Source organism: Glandiceps talaboti, chromosome 11 (assembly GCF_964340395.1).
Source record: "Glandiceps talaboti chromosome 11, keGlaTala1.1, whole genome shotgun sequence".
NCBI classification, from domain to species: domain Eukaryota; kingdom Metazoa; phylum Hemichordata; class Enteropneusta; family Spengelidae; genus Glandiceps; species Glandiceps talaboti.
Window position 1 is genome coordinate 14,328,406 of NC_135559.1, and position 26,299 is coordinate 14,354,704.

At 35.1% G+C, this 26,299-nt stretch overlaps 1 protein-coding gene across 4 annotated transcripts in view; it reads left to right on the plus strand.

The window, feature by feature from the left end:
• Window positions 1-26,218, plus strand: part of LOC144442360 (FERM, ARHGEF and pleckstrin domain-containing protein 2-like) — a 107,879-nt gene extending 81,661 nt beyond the window's left edge. For 3 of the 4 annotated variants that reach the window (XM_078131684.1, XM_078131685.1, XM_078131686.1), the window contains exons 13-25: window positions 7,295-7,455; window positions 11,172-11,261; window positions 11,869-12,002; window positions 12,238-12,319; window positions 12,978-13,164; window positions 13,887-13,937; window positions 14,865-14,995; window positions 15,466-15,624; window positions 16,185-16,298; window positions 16,529-16,762; window positions 17,604-17,711; window positions 18,534-18,685; window positions 19,445-26,218. In XM_078131684.1, coding sequence (XP_077987810.1) covers window positions 7,295-7,455; window positions 11,172-11,261; window positions 11,869-12,002; window positions 12,238-12,319; window positions 12,978-13,164; window positions 13,887-13,937; window positions 14,865-14,995; window positions 15,466-15,624; window positions 16,185-16,298; window positions 16,529-16,762; window positions 17,604-17,711; window positions 18,534-18,685; window positions 19,445-19,499 — 1,658 coding nt within the window. In that variant the 3' untranslated portion in view covers window positions 19,500-26,218. Of the gene's footprint in view, window positions 1-7,294; window positions 7,480-11,171; window positions 11,262-11,868; window positions 12,003-12,237; window positions 12,320-12,977; window positions 13,165-13,886; window positions 13,938-14,864; window positions 14,996-15,465; window positions 15,625-16,184; window positions 16,299-16,528; window positions 16,763-17,603; window positions 17,712-18,533; window positions 18,686-19,444 lie in introns of all 4 variants that reach the window. The other variant, XM_078131683.1, reaches the window with a different exon arrangement.
• The last annotated feature ends 81 nt before the right edge of the window (window positions 26,219-26,299 follow it).

Genomic DNA, 26,299 nt, shown 5'->3' on the forward strand with positions numbered 1-26,299 from the left:
ACAATGATTTTATTTTAGACTGGAGTAGTGTAAACGGTCATAAGATATGACCTGATGTCAAAATAACGACACAAATTTTGATCAAATTTATTATTTTCCCGCCAAAATAACTTGAACAAATTCTCGTATTTTTGCAACTTTTTTTCACATAACAATTTAATTTTAGACTCAAATAGTGTAAAAAATCCTTAGATATGGCCTGATGTCAAAATAATGACTCTCAAATGATGCTTCCTATTTCTTGCCAACATTACCCCCAACAAATTAAATGAACAAATTCTCATATTTTTGAGAACTTTTTGTTACAGACTGGTATAATTTTAGTCTAAAATAGTTTGAAAGATCCCAAGAATTACCTGCTGTCAAAATAATGACACAAAAATGATCAAGTTTAGAAGAAAAAAAGGCCAAAAAGCTAAGATTGGTAATGAGGTTTACACTACACAGCTCATGAAGAGTGAAATGTAATTGAAATTCAATTGATGCGTAGTCGATTTACAAAGACTGTCTAGTCTTTCTCATCATAGATTTGAAAGATAAACTAATGATCAAAAATAGAAGTTGTTAAATGTCTAGCAGTTCAAAAGGTTCCATGCCCTGAGCATTTCCATCATCGCAATCACCATTCATGATGCTACAGTGTTTAACCAAAATCAATAAATTTTAATGGAAATTTTTTTTCTGTAGAATGGCATGAGAAATGTTTTTGATAAACTGAATGACAGACTATAAACTCGGATGATAATGAACAAGTGTTTTTCGAAAAGCATGCACATTTTTTCAGAACTTGGAGCACAGAGGGTTGGGCACACACAGTCTTGCTTTGAATGATCAAATGATGCATGTAGATACTCACTGTTTTTTTTCACATGCATGTCATCTAGAATGTATTGATAACATTTGAAGTGACTGATTTCCCAACCTTCCATAATAACAAATCAGTACTCATTTTGATAAAATTCCACTCCCCTTCTCCCCCTTTTGTCATATCACTGATTATCATTGTTGTCATCTGTGTCTTTGGGCAGTTTGTTGCCCTCGACAACAGTTGCCATGGTTCCTATCTAATGTACATTTTTCATAGCATGGACACTTTTCTAGTAGAATCAGTTTTTGCTTATAATGTTCAGACATGGAGATATTTTAGCACAGTTTTAGAATCTAGAGAAAGGAATTTTGCTAAATTGGCACTAGGGGGCAGCATACTCTTTCAAATGACCTTGGCTATAGCATGTATTTGCACCTCTTAACTTTTGCTTGTTTTCTTGAAGAGCACAAAGGTAGCTTTGCTGTTATTGGTCAGAACTGTTATCATGTGACTGTCACATGGTTTCAAGATCCCTGTGAACTGTATGTATAGTTTACTACGCTTTATTTTAGTCATAGATATCCTATAAACTTTTTGGAGATGTTTTCTAAGGGGAGTTTGCAGTCTTTCATTTTTCTAATGCTAATATATTATAAAAAGAGAAAAAGAACGTCAGCTGAGATTGTTTTCTGTATATTTTTGTTCCAATTATAAAATTCTCTATTTTTGTTTTATTTTAATGCAATTTTAATTAACATTCCAACTTCAGATTTTCTAGCACTTTTATTTTAGCGTACGACAAGTAAATTTAATTAAAAAAATACATTTTCAACTGTGTTAATGTAGAATTTGCTGGCCAGTGAAATATTTTTTGCAAGTGTTACTGAAAGAGAAATGTGGGTATTGTAGCAGGGTATTAGATACAGGGTCTTAAAACTGTAAGGGAAGGAAATTTTTTTATAACTTTTTAGCTTTTTGTTGTACTTTTTTTCCGGACTTGTCTTTAGTAGAAGCTCTTTTGATAGACAACATGACAAAGAAAGTTAAACTGGTGTTTGTTTTCTTACATATGTATTTAGTATTTTTGAAAAGGCATAAATATTTGTGAAATGTATTAATGTAATTCAAAATGATGTTCAGCATTTTCAATTCCGAAAGTAGAGAACTGGGATCATCTGTAAAGTTGACAAGTTTATTCATTTAACCATAGTTTTAGCTGCAAACCCCTATAGAACTCAGGGGGATACTATGACAGAACCTCATGACACATGAGTGCAAGTGTGGTGTACTCGGGGTATTTGCATGAGTGTTTGCAGTGTTCTCTGCGGCGGTACTTTCACGAGAGTAGCGAGTGAAAGTGCAGCAGAAAACACTGCAAGCATGAGGGCAAATAACCCTGAGTACCTACACTGGCACTTATGCATTAAGGGGTTCTGTTATTATTAGATGTGTTTATCCTAAACAACAAATTTCAGTAAAAATAACACAGTATCAGTGATCACACACTTTTATGTATAATGAACGATCGTGTCCTCATTTGCATATCATTTGCATGCAGGTATGCAATAACGTCTTCGGTACTGCACTGCAGTGCAAATACCACTAATATGTGCGTGCACCAGAGCAAGTAATTTGTGGTACATGTAATAATATAATACTTAAATAGCCCTTAATTATTGCAACAATAATGTACCATCAATTTTATCACCCAAACATACCAAGTAATATATAAAGGGGGGGGGGGGGGTCCCATTGTGACTAAGACTAAGGAATCTAGGCCAAACTGCCCCTTTATGACATTTTCTGCAAAGGGTGTAACACTAACTGTATCTCCCAAAAATCTTTATTCTAAAACCTAAAAAGACTATATTCCATTTCACATGTACTTACTTATATTCTTACATTTAGGTTGTTATCCCCGTCCCCAAAACCTCTAACCCTAAAGATACTTGCCATCTTGATTTTATTTAGGTTACGAAATAGGTTAGGATACAAAGTGCCTATAGTAGGCCCAGTGTTCTTTAGCCTTGCTATGATGGATACTCTAAATCCCTAACCCTAATGTTACTTGTTGCCTTCATCTTGTTGGAGTTACTAAAGAAACTAGGGTGTACAACATATACATGTATATTGGGATAGTGTTCTTCATTCAGTGGGTTCTCTAAGAACTTGTTAGTCCTAATGTTAGTAGTCTCCTCCATTTTGTTTGGGTGACAAAAGACTGAGGGTAATACACAACATGTATGTTGGGCCCAGTGTTCTTTAGTCTTGCCATGGTGGATACTCTAACGTCCATAACTCTAGTCTAGTCGCCTTCATTTTGTTTACAACCAGCGACAGGCAAGCATTTACAAGCGGAACTTGTTACGAACAGGGAAAGTAAATAAACAAATTGGATTAATGAATACTTGGTTCAGCGTGTTGGAACAACAGGCTTCGTTACATGTACAGGAATTGCCAGGGGATCTTGAAATTCTTTGTAAATATGAACTCTTATGTAATGAAGTCATAAAACTGTTCTTACCATGATATAGAACACAAGTGTCTGCAGTTCCAACATGGTGTGCCAAGTAATCTAATTCATTCATTTACTTTCCCCGTTTGTAACAAATTCTGCTCGTAAATGCTTCCCCGTCGCTGGTTGTAAAAAGAAATTTACTAAATGGGTTAAGGTACACAACATATTTATTTTGCTCGTTTCCTTCAGTCCTGCCCAATTTTGCTGTTTGATAAATTAACTTTCATCCAGGGTCTCTACCAGATATTTTTTGCACAGTGCTTTTGCAATATTGTGAAATCTAAAAAAAAAAACAGTATTCAAAAACGTCATCAAAAGTTTGTATCGTAATATCTAAACATCACAATTGATTACACATTGTGTTATCAAATTCACACGATTATTGTGTGCCATTGTTAATGTAGTTAATGTAATATTTTCCCGCCAACTTAAAATATTACAATTCCTGTGAATTTTGAAAATAATGTGAGAGCATATGTTTTGCAGTTAATCCTGAAATACATGGGTGATTGGGGATGGGGATGGGGGTGTTTGTTTACATACAAAAAAACTATAAGTTGATAAAAAAAAGACTACTTATGGAGTGACAGAATTAAAAATATTAAAAATATAATGAAAATGCCTATTTGATGACAATAGTGTTAATGCACTTGTTTCAATGATAACCAACAAGTGACCCATTTTCTAGTAATTCTCTCCTAAAAATAGGGTATGAGGGCCTTTAAAAGGTAAATAAGTAAACTCTATTCTAGTGAGGACCTTTCAATTAGGTATAGGACTGAAATCGGAATATGATAAAATTGGGCATTTTTTCAATCTACTGAGTTCACTTTTTTTTACGTAGCACTAGCAGTAAGTCTTCCAGTTAGGCTATGTCACTTTAATACACATTGTTACATTTTTGAGAGGACTTCCTCCTCCAGGTTGTTAAATGTTTTCATTTAATGAAAGAGTTTAGGACATTTATTTGTTACATTATCTGTGTTTGGTTATAATAAATTCATCTGGTTGAAAACTTAATATGCAAATTATTTGAATGTGCTAGTTAAATTTGCATATTAGTGCAATTAATGTCTAATTTGAATGTAATATGTTTGTGTGTATAGGATCTAGAATGGTAATCATGACATTTTTTTGTGATTTAGTCAATAATTCCAGTCAGGGAGTGTGCTCTTTTTTGGGGGAAATATTGGTCACAGAATACTTCAAAAGATAATTTTTACAAACAGTTTTATGTGGAAAGTCATTTCAAACTTTGCAACGACCATATATGGTATATTGCCAAATATGGAAAGTCAGTGTATACTTTGCCATGGCCATATATGATAGTATTACCGTATATGGGAAAATCTTTGCATAATTTTGCCTTGACCATATATGGTAGTGTGTTTATGCAGATTTTTAATTGAGACAGACAGCTCGAGGTTGCGTTTTCTAAGGTGTTACTGCTGATTTTTTGAAGCTTATGTTTGTTGTAGTAATTTCCAAGCAGAGACAAAAAGGTGCAGAACAATTGTGGGATTGAAAGTTACTTTAGAATTTTGCAGGTTTTTTCCCAATTTTGACGTATACTTTAGTATCAATTGTATATGAACTTGGAAAAAAACAACTTGTGATATTTCAATCTCATCAATTGATGTATGGTTGTCATGGTTACCCCATGCACAATTTTCCTGGGAACTCCATGGATGGTTGTCATAGTGATGAGTAGTAACAGTACAAGTAGTAAGTTTCATTTGGGTTGTTTTGTAGATCTGGTGTACATCAGTGTTTTTTGCACAAATTATGAAACAACGTGATTGAACATTTAAGAAGAAAAATGTCGTATGTCAAAACAACAAAACTACTCTCTATGCAATAACAATCCTGATTTAAGTCGACTAAAGAGTCTTTTTTTCATGCAAGAGAGCTTCCTTGTATATTTCAATTTATTTCACCTTGATCATAAAAATGATATTAAAAGTTGTGTTGTACAACGTTATGGTTTCATTGGATTAGATCGATCGATGTTGCAATAAAACATACTTACAGAGGTAGATCGAATTTCTCGTGATGTTTTTATCCTTCTGTCTAAGAATGTTTGAGAGAAGTAGGTGAGCAAGGGGGTTGGTAGGTAGGCCTTCAGATAAATAATGTATTTCAGGCCCTTTTTTGTACACTTTGTGTACTTGCAGTTTGACGACCAGTTGTAATAGAATGTGAGACAAGATGAACTTTTTGTTGAAAGTTCCTTGTATGGAGGCAACCTCCATCTGTTCCTTCCTCCTAAAAGTGATAACAACCTTCCAACCTGTCAATCCAACCATGTGTTCCCTGGCTTAACTCCTCCTACCTACAGATATGGCTGACTATGCTTTGACCAATCACCTCCTCTGTAGAATTTCCCTATGAATACTTAATGAACTCAGAACATGCCTCACTCTGATTACAGGCTAGATGTTGGACTGGCAAACCCTATAGGCACATGCTATTGTTACTGGCAGACTTTAAAAATAATGCTCTAAATGGATTCGAAGCTTTGAAAATATCATTGCAGGTTCAGTTCCACTGCCCAGCCCGATAACTTTGCAATTGGAAGTCTTTTTAGTACATTTCCACTGCATTGCCCAATAGAATTGTTATGAGAAGATTTGAAAAATAATGCTAAATACCATTTCAGCAAGACTGGAAAATAGAATGTTGTAATTCCACTGCCCTGTCCATGCATTGCATTGTTACTGGAAGACTATGATACAAGTCCATTGCATATCCTGTTGTGTTATGTTATGTTATGTTGTGTTATGTTATGTTATGTTATGTTATGTTACCCCGGTATGTTATGTTATGTTATGTTATGTTATGTTATGTTATGTTTTGTGATGTTTTACTTTGTTCTACTTGTCTGTCTTGAAAGTGCAAGCTGTTAAAACAAATTGCTACATCTCAGTCTGTGGACGATGTGTGTGTGTGTGTGTGTGTGTGTGTGTGTGTGTGTGTGTGTGTGTGTGTGTGTGTGTGTGTGTGTGTGTGTGTGTGTTTATTATAATTATCCCACAAATACAATAGTTTCAACGTGATAGTGATATCTAATATTTTAAGACTTTCTGTAGGCCATGCAAATTTGTTTGGACAAGTTGGAAAATATTAGATGATTTAGATTAAAATTGCAAACATGCCATTGAGGCTGTGTTTAAACCTTGATTTGTTACCCCATCTGAAAATATGTCAGACAATTTAAACCCCCCCCCATTGAGTATGATGTCATATGTCCTGAAATTAGCATGTGTGCATTGACAGCTTTCATGACCTCTATGCGACCCCACATCTTAGCATTCATGATGAAATTCATTTAATCTGAATGAGAATTATAAATCTCTTCAGTCTCGTAACTTACTTTGGAAACCAATAAAAATGTAAATTGTCTTTCTTTGAAGATGCATTGTGGCAATAAGACCTACAAAAAATTGTGTAGTTCCAAATACGTGCAATTTTAGAATAGGTGGGATAGGTAAATTAAAAAAAAAAATCTAATTTTTTTTTCATGTCACGATGTGTAAGTGTCTAGTTCAGGTAGTTATGTTTTCCGTTGTTTTCCATATGGTCTATGTCATTGGTTTCTCCCTATCAGCCATTACAGATTGGAAGAAGAGTTTTATATTGTCTTTTTAAGTTGATCTTAGTTTCCACATCTGTTATTTTTCGTGAGACTTCACAATTTTCACGATTTTATTATTTTTTCTGTTGAATACATAAAGTTAAGGTCGACAGTGAAAGACTAGGTGGAGTAGGGTAACCGCAACCAAACAACTTTTTTTTAGGCCTTACAAACACAACATTTGGATGGCATGCTCAGCTTATAAGTAGATGTAAATTTATTCAAAAATGTTACACCTAGTTTGGGTCATACAAAGGTCATGATAGTTTGCCTGCTTAGTAAAAGAATGCTGGGTAAATAATAAAAGAGAAAGTGGTGATTTTTCTTCCAACAGTTGTAGTTCACGCCAGCCTTCCTAAGTCAGACTCGTCAACCAAAATAGAAACAACAACAGTGACAACAACGTCCACCACCATCCGGAATACTCCAATGGCATCGGATGAAGGTACTGGAAGTCAAGGAAGCCAGGAAGAAACTGACGGAACAAGGAGAAAGGTATCAGGACTTGAATTATTGAAGGTAGCCTGAGACGTTTTGGTGCACTTCCCAAGCTAGACTAGCTGCAAGATGTAGGCACTGGCAGATTAATAAAGTTGGTGAAGTAATGATACACAGGGATGCACAAATTAACCATGCTTTGCTTACAGTTGCATTGATTTGGTATTAATCAATATACAAGATTTTTGAACAGTCAACAACTGGAAAGTTTGTGTGTATTAATACTTACAACTTAACGCTAAAATACTTACTCCAGTAGTCTAGTTTCCAATATGCGTTACAATCACTGCAAGGATAGTGATCGTAGGGAACGTCGACTGTGCGGACAGTTATAGAATCTAGTGGTCTCTTAAATTAAAAGCATTTGATTGGCTACTGTTAATGTTCATGTGATCATGTATGATATAAGCTGTACAAGGCTTCATCAAAAACAACAAACTTGCATCCCAAATTGGTTTTCGTGGTATATTTCTCGTCAATAACTGTTTGCTTTTTAATTGCCAATGCATCCATTTCTTTCACTTTTCCCAACTTTATTACTTTGTTGTGTTTTTTAGTTAATAATGCATGAAAATAAAAATGGTACAATGATTTCTTAGCAGGGTATGCACTGTAGTTGTGCTAAGCGGTGTCATAATGGTGGCTTTTACAGGTGTTAGAATCAGAACTGCATTGTGAAGGAACGTGTAGTTGAGGCAATATTGGTATTTTTTTTCTGTTGTTACTCTTTGATGCCAAGGGAAATGCTTCTGTTCCTGTGTTATCTTCAGCATGCTGGCTTGCCTCACACAAGAGTCATTCATTCACCATGGGCTATTTTCGTGTCATAATTTCAAAAAATTCAACTGTACTCACGGGGCTTCATATTTTACAACCAGCGACAAGAAAGCATGTACAAGTGGAACTTGTTACAAATAGGGAAAGTAAATTCTGTAAAACCTGGACATTTTTGTTAAAGACTTATTTCACCTATTTAGCTGGCAAACAAAACTATGAAAGTAAATAGGGACTAAAATGGCTTCTTGTATATGAACACAATTTACCAGTCTGGCAATTAGTAACAAGTTGTCCTTTAGAACTTGCTGAAGACTGTACAATCGCAAAATTTTCTAGTAGCGAAAATACCTAGGTTTACAGTAAATAAATTTGGCAGAGCATGCCATGTTGGAACTACACAGACTTGTATTCCATTTCATGATTTGATAAGAACAGTTTTATGGCCTCCTTAAGTGTACAGGGTAACTTGAAATTCTTTGTGAATGTGAGCTATTGCGTGAAGAGGCTATAAAACTATTCTTATCAAACCATGGAATGTAATACAAGTCTCTGTACTTCCAACATGCCATGCGAAGTGTTGTTAATCCAATTCAATTATTTACTTTTCCTGCTTGAAACAAGTTTTGTTTGTAAATGCTTACTTGTCACTGGTTGTATAGCATTCAGGAATTATGGCTGCCCTGGATAGATAGACTGAAAGATTTGTCACTGAGGGCGCTCCAACTTGCTGTCGTTTAGGCATAAACATCAATGTGGCACACTCACAACAAAAGTTCTTCTGTGTACTGGGTAGAGTGTGTATAATATTAGTTTGGTAATCAAGGTCTTAGTTTACTAAGATAGACACACACTGAATACTATTGTCACAACATGTTAATACAACAGTGATAAGCTATTAAATGTACCTTGGTTTAATCATAGTCTCAGTTGGGAGGCGTCGGCAGAGTTTTATTGGCAAAGTTCTATAAACTTGCAGTACTGTTTTGGGACTTCCAATGTTTACACTATGTTGATCACAGGGTGATTAGATTCATATAACTGAGGAACCACTATCACCCACTTGTGTAATCTACCACATTGAACAGTAGTTTTAGTTTGTGTCTATCTTAGTAAACCAAAGCCTCAATTAACAGAGTTGTATGTCTATATAAGCATATATAATATTCCATGCATGTTACAGGGATGGCAAGAATAGTACAGCATTTGCATTATTGACGTATGTAGTTGTTATTGCCTGATGCAATGATGAGTGATTACCGACAGCATAACGATTACCAATAAAGAAATACCAAAAACCATGGACCTATGATTATGTTAAGGTGATTTAAGGGGCACTAGCTGAGTTTACACATGTTTAGGTGTCGTTTATGCTGCATACTTATAACGTACTTACAGTATTGTATTTACTGGAGCACACTTTGCCACCACTGTCCAGAAGGGCTGATTAGCTGTAAAACAGACTCATTTCTGTAAAATGACATGTGGAACAATATGGTTGTTTGACATGTAGGGTGCTATGACTACATGGATAGGACATGTTGCTGTATTAATAGTTTAGTAGATGGCTTTAACATTGAGGACAGTATATTAGAACTATGCCATTTGACAAAGAAAGTGGTATTAATACAACATAACTTTTCGACATAGAGGGCAGTATTGCAAAGTGGCTATTTGATATAGAAAGTGGTATTACAGCATAACTGTTTGACATAGAGGGCAGTATTACAGTGTTTTCTTGATATAGAAAGTGGTATTATAACCTAGCTATTTGACATAGAGGGCAGTATTACAAAGTGGCTATTTGATATTACATCAAACCTTTTCAACATAGAGGGCAGTATTACAAAGTTGCCACATGTATTTGATTTAGAAAGTGGTATTGCAACATACCTTTTTGACATAGAGGGCAGTATTACAGCATGGCTGTTGATGGGAGCGAGTGCAATTACTTGCTATGAAATTAATTGCTGTATAATATAGGGGTTGCTATGGCACAAGTTGCTTCAATGTTCAAGCCACAATGACAAATAATTATTAGACATTTGGTGATGTAATCAGCTGGCATTACTTCATCAAAAGTTGTGTTCAGGATGGTTATGAATGTAATGTATTGAAAATGCTCAAATTGCAACAGTGTTACATTATCCATTTTAGTTTCAATGTATCTTTTAAAATACCCTGAACACTACATACAAGTGGTGATAAAGAAATGAAAAAAATAAGTGCTGTTGCTATGGTTTCACATACATACCATATCCTGTAACAAACTAATTAGCCGGGCAAAAGTAACAAATTCACATATACCTCATAATCAAAATAGACCTTTAATGTGTAGCGCCCTCTATCAACCATTAAGAACACCATACAGCAGGTGTCTGTCTCCTAATAATCATAGAAATCCAGTCCAGTTGAAATGCATTGTCACTGTTGTACATAATACCATGGTTTACGACTTGAGGGCAATATTACCTATTTTTGCTGACCCATTAGCACATTGATTAGTCACTCCTACACTAGAGGGGGCTATTCATAATAAAGGTCTATAGTTATGATATTAATGAACACCAATACTATGCAACGATTGACTTTTATCTTACGCCAGAGACATCTACAGACAAGGTCTGTTTTGCACATTATTAACATAGAGGGGGCTATTTACCATGCAGATCTATAACAATGATATTAATATTTTAATATTAATAACTGACCTTTATCTCTCTCCAGAGACATCCAACAGACAAGGCCTATTTTGCATCCTCCTGACACAGAGGGCGATATTTATCATACAGGTCTATAACTATGATTGACTTTCATCTCTCTATAGAGACATCCAACAGACGAGGTCTGCTGTGCATCCTAGTAACAAAGAGGGCGATATTTATCATTCAGGCCTATAGCTATGATATTAATGATTGATTCTTTATCTTCATTTACAGAGACATCCAACAGACAAGGCCTATTTCATTGCCAAGGAGATACTGACAACAGAACGAACTTACATCAAAGACCTGGAGGTCATAGTTGTGGTAAGAATCAAATGCTCAAGTCAAAAAATCATACACAGACTTTAGGTAGGAGAGTGTATCATTTACAGCTAAAATGATGTAGGCTTGGTGTTTCACTCATGTGACATGACATTTAATACATACCCTCAGACAACTTTTAATGTAGTAGAAACAATTATATAGGTGCCGTGCGCAGTGGGGATGTAGAAGAAGTGAAGTTGATATGCTGATTATCAATTAGCAAATAAACAATTGCAGCCATTAAAATCATCAAGTCCATTTGTAATGTTTTCATTAGAAACCTATTTCTACTGCATTGTGAAAGAATAGCAATGCTTATCAGTGTTCTATGGGATTGGACAAAGGGTCCTGCTGTGTTTATTGTATAATTTCTTTCTTACCTCCACTTTGACAAATCTGTCTGTTCATTTATTATTTATTTCCTCCAGTGTACCACTTCTTCAAAGACAGTTTGTTTTAATGTGTTTTCTCTAGTGTGTGTCTCATTTTCAACAACCCTCTGTCATAATTTCTTGCCACCAAAGTCATAACCTGACAGTTCATGTATCTCTGCTACACTTTCTGAGAATTTCAAACAGAGTACAGCTATTGTTTGATTTATTTTCAGTGGTTCCGTAAAGCTGTCATGAAGGAGAGTGCAATGCCTACCACAGTATTAGACATGCTATTTAACAACCTAGACCCAATCTATGATTTCCACTGTGGGTTTGTCAAAGAGGTGGAACAAAGATTAGCAACTTGGTAAGTAAAAGGAGAAACATACATAGTTCTATTTCACCACTAGAGGGCACAGTTTATTGGCAATGTCTTTGGATAACTCAATGAACCCATTCTTAGGAGGGGAACTTTATTCACTATTCAAGACTAAAGTTGATATTGGTTTGGGCTACAGCTTTATTTTTTTGCCATGAAATAAATATGCAGTGACTTCAAATGTGTAAATGACAGTTCTCATGCTTTGATGGTATGTTTGCAGGGAGGGTCGTTCCAATGCCCATCTCAAAGGGAACTATCAGAGGATAGGAGATATCATGGAGAAAAACATGAAAGAAATCAAGGTAAGAAACTCATATTCAATTCTCATTATGAATATACATCCAAATTGAGTTAGTCCAGAAGTCCTAGACTAGATTTAGTAAATATTGGTTTTTATATTTTACTGGTTCTCCAACTTGTAGTATTACTTGCTCTTCAACTTCACTTATGTTGTAATTTGTTGATCACGGCATCACTAGAATTGAGAGATAATATCAATGATAAATGCCAGGATGTACACATTGGAACTATTACTAAACCAAAGTATTTGTATTACATTGAATGATATGACTGCTATAGTTGTAAGTAATTTGAAAATTTGAATTCTGTCATTCTTATAGTTGTTTGAATTTGTAGATACAACTGCCGACATCAGACCGTGGACAAACAGAACTTTTTTTGCAAACAGGGAAAGTAAACAAATGATATGGAAACATAACATTGGAAAATAACAAGATAGAAATCATTTTGCTACCGTGAAAATGAGCAATTGTAATTTGTCAAAATTTTGTGCTGCAGGAGGGGATCCCATACCCTCCCCACTGTATTTTCCAGATATACACATGGTATGTGCACTATCCCAAGGGATGTTTCACATTTAGTTCTTTAAAAAAAAAACTAAATTGTAAAACATTCCTTTGGGAGAGGTCTTACTGACAATTTTTCTTCTTGTTGCAATAGTTATACACAGGCTACATGCAGAAACATGATGAAATCCTGACAGAACTAGAAATGGCAACGAGGAGATCTAAGAAATTTGAAATGGTGTACAAAGAATTTGAACTTCAGAAAGTGTGCTACCTTCCCTTCAATACATTCCTGCTGAAGCCAGTCCAGAGGTTGCTACACTATAAACTCATTCTAGAAAGTAAGTCAGAGAGTAGTCTAAGTGCTATCCTGCATCAAATCTCAAGATCTCTCTCTACGTCTAGTAGAGAGTTACATGATGAGTTATGACTTCTAGAACAAGCATAATGTTTTGGCACATGACAATTTTGAGAAATTGTACCGGTATCATATTCACTGTGAATTTGCCATCAAATTTACATGGAGTAGGGAGCTACTGAGGCTTTGGAAGACCCCTTACTGTTCTGAGGGGGTGGTAAATACATGCCTTCAAATTATCTTTTTGATGTGTGTCATAGCATTATAATGTCTTAAGGTAAATTTTTCTAAATATGTATACTTGTCTCAGACTAAGAAAATATTTGTAGATATCCAAACTAGATCTGTCTTTAAATGCTTGTACAGAATTGCACAAATGTTTTTGAAACTTTGGGCACAGCAAAATAAAATCTACTGAGCTAGCCCTCATGGGTTCTGTATCAAGTAGGGAGAAATTGTGTCAGAATTGGCACATTAAATAAAACATCAGATATTCCAAAGCCTAAATTACATCTTGTCAACCCTGTGTTGACAAACTGTACAGTGCACTGTTGGGGATCTTTCTTGCATAGACAGTGCTGTTTGGAGTAGACACATGATGGTAAAACAAACAGACTGTTTTCCTGTAAGAAAAAGTGTGAATTTGAAATGAAAATAAATGTTAGTTTTGAAGATCACTACAGTGTTTGTGTATGTTGCTTGCAGGACTGTTGAAACATTACCCAGCCAACCATGCTGACTATGTGGACTGCCAAGGTAAGTCTGTAATACATTGTAGTCATTTTATGGTTAAGTCAACACATTGTTATCATTTTGTGGTCAGAATTGATCACTGTAGTCATATTGTACTTAGATTTGATACATTGTAGATAGAATTGATACATGGTAGTCTTGTTGTAGGCAGAATTGATACATTGCACTCATTTTGTGGGTCAGTATTGATACATTATAGTGATATTGTGACCAGAAATCAGACACTGTTGTAAAGTTATGGTCAGAATTGAGACACTGTTGTCATTTTGTGGTCAGAATTGATATATTGTAGTAATTTTGTGATCAAATTGATACATTATAGTCATGTTATGGGTCAGAATTAATACATGGTTGTCATGTTGTGGTCAGAAGTGATACATTGTTGTAATGTTGTGGACAGAATTGATTGAATACAGTCATGTTGTGGTCAGTATTGATACATTGTTGTCATGTTGTCAGGATTGATACATTGCTATCATGTTGTGGTTGGAATTGATATATTGTTGTAATGTTGTGGTTGGAATTGATACATTGTTGTCATGTTGTGCTTGGAATTGATACATTGTTGTAATCAGAATTGATAGAATGCAGTCATGTTGTTGTCAGAATTGATACATTGTAGTCATGTTAGGGTCAGTATTGATACATTGTAGTTCTGTTGTTGTTAGTATTGATACAATGCACTCATTTTGTGGTGGGATTGTTACATTGATCGTATCTTCTCTCTGCTTGTCCATGCACATTGCATGTATTGTAACTATGTCAATATAGAAAAATTGCTCTCTTTGTGTGAACATCTAAATATTTCAGTGGTACCGGTAACCGTGTAGCAGTTCCATGTCACCTTGCAACTATTATTACCTAAATACTTGTGTATACCTATTATTATGCAATTCAAGACATGTTCTCATCTCATTTGTTACCTTTTAGCTGCATTGGAAGAAGTGAATGAAGCAACTAGCCATGTACATGAAAGTATGAAGAAACTGGAAAACTTCCAGAAATTGACAGAATTGCAACGAGATTTAGTTGGTATAGAGAATTTAGTCCAACCAGGCAGAGTAAGTAGAGTCTTCTTATTATACCTTTTACTCTCACTTTTCTAAGAGCCACGTTTTATTTTTTTCGACTCTCATTTTATTTCTTTGTATTGCAGATGTGTTTGTAATGTATTTCTATGTGTTTTACTCCAATGCGTGGAAATCTGTTCATGGATACATTGCTTTCAATAAATAAAATGAAATAAATAATATCTTATGACGAAAGGGGCCCTCTTGACAAGAGCCCAGGGCTAATAGGGCCCTATTTTCGTTCCATTGTGCATATATGACATGCCCTGACTGATAGACTGAAAAATACACCATGTTATTCCGCCCTCACCAGCTTCCTCTCTCAGGGGTTGACCAATATGTGAGGGGGCCCCGTCACCACGTACGTTACTGATTATATGTACCTGACTGGTAGACAATTGTAATGTTTTGTCATTACAGATGGTCTAAGAATTAATATTTTGAATTTGCTTATCTTGTAGGACTTCATCAGAGAGGGCTGTCTTCATAAACTCTCCAGGAAAGGCTATCAGCAGAGAATGTTCTTCCTGTTTTCTGATATGTTAATATACACCAGTAAAGGTGTCACTGCGACAAACCAGTTCAAAGTTCACGGTCAAATTCCTCTCAAAGGCATAGTGGTAAGAAGTTCATCTAAATATAAAAGTCCATGTTTGAATTTGACGTTGAGTAAAGATATTGCTATGGAAATCAAGTAAGACAGACACAAAGCATAGCAACATGTTGATGTAAGCTAGCAACGGATGTAGATGTAATTAAACTCACAGTAGAGTGGCATCTCTTATAGGAAGTGGTCACACATTTCACCTCTTTCACTGTTCACACTATCTTGATTACAGGGTGATTATATTCACATAATTGTGAAACTGCTGTCACTTGTGTAATCTACCACATCAAACACTAATATCTTTAGTTTATGTCTATAGTATATAGCCAACAACTTATGCTTTGCATAGTAGGAAGTACTTGCAAAAATAAGTATTTGTCAGCCAAAATTAGAGCGCCACATCTCAAAATATTTTTGACTCAGTGAGTAGAAATTTTCATTTGTAAATAAGGACCAAGAGTCCATACACATTCATTCTCTTTCTTGTAATATGATTTCAACAGTCTGATAAGTTATAAACTTACATATTTATGCTTTGGTAATTTGAAACATATATATTTCTGTTTACCCCAGATTGAAGAGAGTCAACAGGAGAGAGCTTCACCATATTGTTTTACCATATATGGAGGCAGTAAAACCTTAGTATTGGCAGCTAGCTCAGAGGAAGAGAAAGAAAAATGGATGGCAGTAAGTGTTAAGGATTTCTTCCTCAAACTTTAGGCTAATTATCATTAGCTGTGTACAACAAGTTCTGGATTGCATGGATTGACCAAAAACAAAACTGAAGACTCATTCATATAACAAAGCTTATTGTGTAGTCTAACAATGCAATGTCACTTTAAAGAACAATACTGTTGATTTTTGCATGTTATAAATTTGATTGATTGATTGATTAATCATGTGATTGTACTTTTCAGGACATCAAAACTGCTATGGCCATGGCACAGAAACAAAACAAATCAATGGAATCTATTGGCTCATCGGAAGCCTCCTTTGACGCCGATAATACTCTTGAAGAGTCAGAAGAAGACATTACATCACCAAGAGGCTCTCTGGAACGACAGACACACCACAGAGCCAACACAACCATGCATGTATGCTGGCACAGGAATACGAGTGTCAGCATGACAGACCATGCAAGGGGAGTAGAGGTAGGTACTGATTGGATCAGCCGTGTCAGGTGATGTCTTTTTGGATGTCATGTGATAAAAAAGGTCAATTCTGATTGGTTAAGTCAGTGCTATTTGATAACCATTTGGGTATCATTGAAAAGGGAATTCCTTATTGGTTAAATCATGGTCATGTGATGACCTTGTGGGTATCATGTGATGAGACAGTTAATTCCTGATTGGTTAAGTTATTGTGATGCTACATGTAAGTGATGCATACACTCAGCAAGTTTCGATTTTCCTGACATAAAATACTAACTTTGTATTGTTATAACTAGGGCATGATTATAAAATTGCGTTTTCAGATTCAACTCATGAATATTTATATCAGCTCTGAAATTTGTAGTACATTTAATCATTTTAAGAATCAGCCCTGGATATTTGTTATTAGCTCTAATTCATATTACAATTAAATCTTCTCAGAATCAACTTTCGATATCACCCTGGTAGTTGAGCTTTTGGTTTTCTAAGATAGACACAAACTAAAAACTATTGTTGCAACATGTTGATACAACAGTGATAGGCTATTGAATGGATGTTGGTTTAATTATAGTCTCAGTAGGGAGGTGTCTCTGAAAACTAGTTTATTTTGAGTTCCATGAATTTGCAATGCTGGTTTGGGGCTTCCGATTTTTACACTATCTTGATCACAGGGTGATTAGAATCACACAACAGCGGAACTGCTATCACCCACTTGTGTAATCTACCACATTGAAGAACAATAGATTTAGTGTGTGCCTATTGTAGTAAACAGAAGAAGTCTTGATTACCAGAGCTGTATTTGTTATTTGCTCTAATTCATATTATAAATAAACCATTTCAGAATCAACTCAGTGGATATTTGTTACGGAAGTTTAAGAATAGCAATGGTTGGCAGAAACTCTGGGTTGTCTTTACCAACTTTTGTTTATTCTTCTACAAGACATACCAGGTGAGTGTTCTTCAAGATGTCTCTTCTGTGGTATCCTCAGACCAAGATGGTGGTTCTGTATTTTGTTCTATTTCAGTGGCGTGTAACCATGTGATTGAAAGCTGTCAATGTCTAGTTTAATGAATATTATACTAGTAAAATAATAATGTAGATTTCATCATACCCATTTTACTGTACTCTATTTCTGTATGTATCATGGTGCCCAAATAGTTGAGTGGAAAAATATTTTTATCACATTGACTCCTGTGTACCAATAGCCACGATTATATTGTACAATAATGTTTTGATTCCCGCTTATTGCAATACTGGTAAATACCAGTAAGGTGATCTATTTTCAAACTGATTTATTTTGGCACAAGTCAGCTAAATAATCTAAACCAGTTAAAATCAGTACATAGTGAAAAAATGCAGTCCCAATTTGTTCAAAATTAATCATTGTCTCTGGTTAGTCCTAGTGGTTTACCACTTTCCTAGATTGGTAGTCCAAGGCTGGTGACCAGTAGTCCCTTTTTCCTGAACTAAAAACGGAACTCCCATTGGAAATATTTGTCCTATCAAAATTACTTCAATCTGTATCTCTAAATCTGTTGACTTTTAAATTGTTTCACCGTCGGCAGCAGCCTCAATGGTCTAAGATCTGCAATTATGGTATCCCCATGACAAGAATTGGTATTCTGTGGATGTAAGACGACAATTAATTTTGAGCCCTGTCTCAGGGCAGTTGAACACAGTTTGAATTGTACACACACACACACACACACACACACACACACACACACACACACTTGAATACAATTGACTCTGCTTTGTTGTTTGTTGTAGGACGACTTTCCACTTGCCAGTCTACCTCTGTTAGGGTACACAGTGAGTGTACCATCTGAGAGGGACGGCATACAGAAAGACTATGTATTTAAACTACAATTCAAGACCCATGTCTATTTCTTTAGAGCTGAAAGTGAATATACTTTCGGCAGGTGAGTCATATTTAATTAATTGTTGAGAAAAAAAAGGATAAGAAGAGGGTGAACTTGTGAGACTGTAATTACTAATTTTTCCAAGAGAAGAAATACGCACTTTCATGTTGAAAATAACTAACAGGTAATGTCATTACTTTTAGCTAGATTGTATAATTCCGAGATTGTAGGGTTCCTGAGTTCTTTATTCCACATTTGTTATCCCAGATTTCCAATTCCCTACTTTTCAAAAAAAAATTTATCAAGTTTTTTTCTTTTTACCATGTGTACATGTAAGAGGTATGATGTCAAATGATTTTCCCTACACCCCAACCTGTCATGTAATTTCTCGGCATTTGTTCCTTATTTCATAATTTTGGTTATCTGAGTGTTCAGTATCTACAGTATATAGACAGGATCAATTGATAGCATCTCAACTTTATGTCTAGCTCTCAATGAAATCTAGCCAATGTTTTATGATAGTGTTTTACTTTCTAGTCATTGACTATATTACTTTGCACTGATAGCGTTGTTTACAAATAAATTGCATGTACAGCCACCACTAGAAATTGAAACAGTATACACTTGATGTTACCTCTACGACTGATTGTCGCAAACAGTGGAGTTACTTTACATGAGTGTTCCAGGTTGTAATTAATTTAGTATTTGTTATTAATAGACATGATGAGTTAATGTCAGTTGTAAAAGCAGAACTTCGACATCGTATTTTGACTTAATGAAAATTGAAAATCATCACCCTTCCTGTTTTGTCCTTTACAGATGGATGGAAGTCCTTGGAAGTGCAACATACAGTTCAAAGTTTACCCAAGAATAAGAAAAGATTAAAAAAAGCAAGAAAAACACCACGTTTGACAGTATTAAGAAATAAGATATACTACAACAATAAACTCTAAGTTTGCCACATGGAGGCTAGTCCTGCCCGGATGGAGAGCAAGCAGAGGAAAACTGAAAAAAACTTACAAAGGAACTAATTTATCTGAAGCTATGGGATCGGCACAACAACTAACAAGTGTCCAAGGCAATATTAAAGCTTTGCAGAAGAGGTGTCATCAAGAAATAGTACCGTTTCAATAAAGATGTCATCAAAAATCGTAAAAAATGTGAGATTTGATTTTTAAAAAATTGAAAAAATGCAGAAAATTGCAGATGAGATGTGATTCGGGAACATTTTAAATGCATAGAAGATTTGCTTAAAGAAAAGAATCATAAAGAAATTGTTAAAATGTAGAGGGAACTCTTTAAAAAAAAATGGTAAAGTGCAAAAGAAAATTAATCAAAAAATAAATCTCACAGTAATGTAAAAAAAATTGTAAAAATACTCAAGAAATTGTAAACGAGAAAAAGAAATGGCGTCGACATTTGAAACTAAAATCTTAGACATCCAGCTACAGAATAGTGTCGAGTAGACCCATAAAAATGTGATCTTTGTCGTACTGAATGTTATTTAGTCTGTGAGGTACGTTGTGATAGAGCGCCCTCACACATCCGTTAATAAATGGAGTAGGCCTGTGAGGGCGCAGTGACATGATGTATCTTACAGTCTAGATATTATCCAGAAAAGAAGACTATATTAAGACTTTATAGATGCTTATACACAGCTGTGACACATTGTATACCGTGGTAGTCTAAGCTAACCAGACTCTCTTCTTGACTTCTGCCGCTGCCACAGAATCTGGGAGATTGCTGCGCAAGTGTTTCGGTAATTATCACTGGTGTCATCAGTTTCTCATTGGATGAAAATGATTCCCAATTTTCATTTTCATCAATTCTGTATATATTTCATGGAAATCGTGGACTTAATTTTTTTGAAAATTGTCTTTGTTAGAAGATTAACTAAAATCCTTTAAGAAAGAGTTGCCACTGTGTGATTTTCCTACTGAGGTCATTGGGTAGGTCAACCTCTCTGAGCAGGAGTCATGTTTGTAGCATTCTCCCAGAGTCTGTGACGGTGGTGGAAGTTTAGAGGAGTCTGAGAGACTTATGCTGTGGTTGCCATTTATATGAACGTCTATGTGCTTTCCAAATAGAAAACAAATGTTTTGATTTCTCAAACAACCAAGAAGTATGATATCCAGAAAAAAGGTGGTTTTTTTGTCTGTTAGAGTGGACCTTTCATTTCTTTGTTTCTCATCACAGCCCCCTCAAAATATTTACCGCACAGTTGGATAATCAAAAATGATATCTTACGAATGATGACTTACAAATTGACAATGAAAGTCTTAAGGTTACTCATTCTGACAAGCCAGAGCACATATATATTTGCTGAAGCAATGACATAAGTACTGTTAGCGGGTACGTTTTGGATGGTGTTGTAAACAGGCCTGTGGTTTACGATGTTGAGATTACTGTGATCCATTTGTTTTATAAAGGTCCTGAATTTCAGCAACAAGATACGACAACTTTCGCCAAGCTATAATGTGCCTCTTGTGTTGTCGACATCTTACCATCAGTGATGTTTCTATTCTGATCTGGCCGTAGAGGGCACTGTTTGAATAATAAATATTTTGGCCAGATTCAAGAGGTGTTGTATGAGAAACAGACAAATTAATATGGCCATCCATAGTTTGTCAATCACTCGTAGTAGGAGTTTAGTTATGTGGTCTGTAAACACAAGCTGCAAGTGATATCAAACAAAATCAGTGTCAAACATGTTCATACAATGTTATCGTCAAACATTTGGTCCCTGTTGACTTTCAAAATTTCTTTGAGCTTTTGTATCCACTGCCATCACCCCCTAGTAGTGTAACTTTTGCCAATGTGCATTTGTGCAAAGTCTGATAGAAAAAGATTACATATTTAGAAGCAGTTGAATCAATTATGTCATTTATGTCACTCTGTATAGTGCCGGGTTTTTTTTGGTCAAGTTTCATTTGTGAAAAGACCACTAGAATTTACTAGCTCATGAACCCCAAGTCAGTTATCATACCTTGCTGGGTTCATGAAAAATGAGTCTGCCAAAAATTTGATCAATTCATTTATGAAATTTCAATGTTTGAAGTGTAAATAATACAATTGACAGTGCAACTCTTTGTTTTCATTGTTGTTACCATGGTGACTACTCATTTGTAACCATGGAGAGTCACATTTTGCTGCATCATAGTATATCAATGCTTCCTTTTAACTCAAGAAATTTAGTTGACAGTCTTTTAAAATGTGACATTTCTGTTTCAGTTGATCATGAGCTGAAAACTTAGGATCATGGAACAAACCGTAATTGTGTTGTCATTGCTTATTGGCTAATTGTATAGTAAATTACAGCTCATTGTCCAATAAAAAGCTGGGTTTTATAATTCTTTGTTTGGTGATTTGTCAAATGAACTTAAATGTCATCAGATGAATTTGATTTAAAAATTTCAAAGTAAAATTATTTTCATGATGCTTGGGACTGGTCAAATCAAACTGTTCACCAGATGGTGCATAGATGAAAATGTTAGTCAGTTTATCAAAACTTCACCAGGTGGAGTATAAATGAAAATGTCAGTCAGTTTTTCATGATTGGTTGAATGAAATTGTTCACCAGGTGGAGCATAGATGAAAATGTCAGTCAGGTTTATCATGATTGGTCAAATCAAATTGTTCACCAGGTGGAGCATAGATGGAAATGTCAGTCACGTTTATCATGATTGCTCAAATCAAACTTCACCAGGTGGAGCATCAACAATAATGTAAATCACTTTATACATGATTGGTCAAATGACATTGCTTTCCAGGTGAAGCATCAATAAAAAAAAAAGTCAGTCAGTTAAAGTGTTTTATCTGTGTGTGTGAATCTCTCAAAATACAGAGAGAAAAACTCATTACACAGCCTCTGTGATGTTGATTTAATTAAATAGTTGGCAACAATGTTTGCTGTAGTGTATAAATAGTAACTCTGTCTTTTGATACTATCATTAGAAATTGTTATTTTAATTTTTAAATTGTAATTAAATTGGAATTTCTCTCTGTAGAATAGCTTTTATTAGAAAACAAAACACACAAAAAAGAAGTAATGATGGAGTATTCGTTTGTATGGATGTATAATGTGTATGCATTCAGTGATTCAATGTAAATGGCAAAACAAAAGGGTGCACTTGTTTGTAAAATTAGAATGCAATTTCGGGAATGTAGCTAAATATTATTATTTCAAAATTTGGCAAACTAGAACACTGGGCCAAGCACGTGTTGTTGTTTACCAACATCCTGGTTTCAAAGTGAAGCAACAATGACGTTTCCTTCTGGGATGTTACAGTCCTGTGCCGAGGTTAATCAAATGGCTTTCTGTGTAGTCTGATGCAGAATTGTTGGTATTGTCCAGTGTTTGACTGTCTCGCATCAACCATGTGTGTAGTTTTATTTAGTATGCTGTGCTGTAAGTTGAAATGGGGAATCTCAGAAAGCTGGTTTAGATAATTTGTGAACATTTTGCCCCCAAACTTTTGCCATGTGTGGAAATTTTGCCAAAAATGGAAATTGTTGACAATTCTGCCCAACAAATATTAAAGACTGTGTTAGACACGGTATGGAAAAACTGGGACAAGACTTGCTAGTTTCTCAGTGCCAGAAGACTTGCATTTTCAATAGCGTCAATGGAAAGATTACAAATGTGGGTATAGTCGTACATTCAGACGAACTACGACATTTCAGAAGATACTGAATGTGTTGGTTCTAGGGTATACTGTACAACAAAGGAAGTACTGAGCATCATAACATATACAGGAGAAATAAAGCTGCCTTGGTGTTTCACTCGTGGGACATGTTTTTTAAGAGTTCAATTCTAGACTAACAATAACAGAGACACCACACACAGCAGTATCCTTTACCCAATCACATTGAACAGTGATAAACATTGCTATTCTTTCACGGTGCAGTAAAAAGAGGCTTCTAATGAAAACATTACACATAGACTTGGTGATTTTAATGGGTTCAATTGTATACTTTCCACTTGATAATCAACATGGTAAATTGTCTATTTCTACATCCACACTGTGTGTGTGGCATCTCTGTAATTGTTTGTTTTGCATTTGAAGTCGTCTGTGGGTGTATAGATATCACCGTGTCTCATGAATGAAACACCAAGGCATCTTCATTTCTCCTGTAAAACATACTGTTCAACATGCATTTTTATCCAAGATTACATTACTACCTCTCCAGTCAGCCATTACTGTCATTCAAAATCTTATCAGCAATCAATGTCTGTAAAAAAGCAAATCTGAATCTTTATTTGGCCTGTTTGGCAAAAAGGATAACCAAAATGTAGTTTAATAATTGCTTCTCTCCAACAACAAGAAAACATATCCCTTGACTATATCTGCAGATTTAATACAAAAGTACTGATTGCTTAGTACATATTGATGTGCAGTGTATCGTTGAACTGACGAAAGTCTTTTTTCTTTTTGGCAAAGTAACACCTCCACAAATATCAACCAACTTGTTTTCTGGAGTTTTGAGCTCTAGGGAATATTGTGTTTAATAATTATCAATTTGCCCGTATTTGTATTTTAAGTACATTACTTTATGTAATAGTGTAATAACTAAGTGGAATGTATCGTGATTTGGGAGAAAAGTTGAGAATTTAGTTGGAAGAGGTTAAACTCACTAGACTAAGATAAATATATCTTGTTACTCCGCCCTGAAAGGAGTTGACCGATATATGAGGGCGTCCCATCACGACATACCTTACACACTAATTAAAACACTTGCCTCTTAAAAAACAAACATGGGTTTGATTAGTTTTCCACACTGTAAGTCACATATGTTGTCCAGTTTGACTTTTCCAACTAACACAGGTTTTTCACCTTGCACTCTGTTTCCTCCCACATTAAACCATTAAATCCATGAGAGGGCATGCTTCGTAAAAGTGGCTGTGGTTTACGACGGTGTAAGAGGGACCCCTTTGGAGCATGTTAATACAAATTTATTTCTGAAGGTCTTCTAATAATGAAATTCTATACAGATGATAAAACTGAGAGCAGACCTTATTGTTGCCTATTACGTTCCTCTACTCCCTAGGAAATACTTAAAAATTTATTCAGCTCTTTATCTTTGTTTCCACAGATATATAGTCTTGGTTACCCAGCCTCTCATTGTTGGAGGCTATACCTGACTCCTGCTTGGCAGGTGAAGCCTCAACAACAGGAGGCTGGGTAACAAAGACTGTCCACAAATTCTACAAATTAAAACACTCCTGGCCACTTGAATCCAAACACAGCAATTATTAACCTGTACTGGGCAGGAAGAAAAAGGAAAAGTATTTTGTACAATTGATACATAGTAATTTCTGACAATTAATATCTTAAACTTAAAAGTGAACATAAGCATACTTTTCAAATCAGTTCTCCGATATTAGCCCTTAAAATATCATATTTTGGTCCGCCGAGGTGGAGTACAGAAAAACATGTTCGGGAGTCATGATTTAACCTCTTCCAACATAATTTTGTGACCATTCCTTTTCTACTTGCAGCATGGGAAGTTGTGGATTTTATTGTGAGTTCTTGCAAGTAAATGGCGTGGGAAAGGGGAAGAAAGTGATTTTTATTTAGCAGCGCATTGTAGAGCTTTTCTTTTATACGATAAAGTGTTATTTATTGTAAAGCTTGTGTTTTACACGTTATTTTAGTATTAAGCACTAGTAGTCTACCCTCTGGATACTTTGATAATGGTTTAACCCTATTGTTTATAACAAAATATAAGCAGAAACCATGATAATAGAGGGAGTATTGAATCAACAATGAGGGACGTCAGCATTTAGTAAGAGCTTGACATTTCTCTCATCTGAATGTTTCAGGCAATTTTAATTTTCTGTTGAGTATTTATATTTTTTGCCTTCTGTGAAAAAAAAGGCAAATATAACGTTAAGTTTTGTGCTTTTATTAAGTTGCATTTGAATAACTTTTGTTTTAATCACTATTTTAACCTGTATTGTGGTTCATATTATATGATGTGGTAAGTTTTTGTATTTCGCAATTCAAATTAAAAAAAAAAACATCCACAAAAAATAGAGTTAACCCCAAAAAGTCACAGAACAGTACTGCAGCTTTATATTTTCGATGTGTGCTTTGTCGTTACTATGGCAAAGATTAGGTGAAAGGTCATTATAAAATACTACTCAGTCTTTTGAATAAATTAGTGTACATGTAAATGAGATGACCCCTGACCTCTCAGTTCCAACCAATTATATCAATGCTTTGTGTGTCTACTCTATGCATATACGTATATTTGAAATTTTGGAATATCAATTAATGTAGAAACTGTATTTGAGAAATCAAATCATGTCTTCCATTTTGTAGCCTGTATCATAAAAATATGACTGTGTCCCTTCTTTGTCACTACAATATGCTAGCTTTTGATGCCCTGGGAGCAATCGTCCTTTGCTATGTAAACGAAATAGTATCTCTTGGGATATGGACCTTTTCTCAACAAAATAAAAGGCATACAACTTTTTTTTCTCTGTGTATTTTTTCAGAGTTACATGCTTCACATTATTGTTGCTCGATATGCAGTTCAAACTGTGATGGCAGAAGTTGTCACTTTCGTCTTCGGATATTAATAGAAAATAAACAAACAGTCTTTCTGTTCACAAGTTAGGAGTGATTGTGTTTGTGTTTATAGTAGTAACAGTATGATACATACAATTCT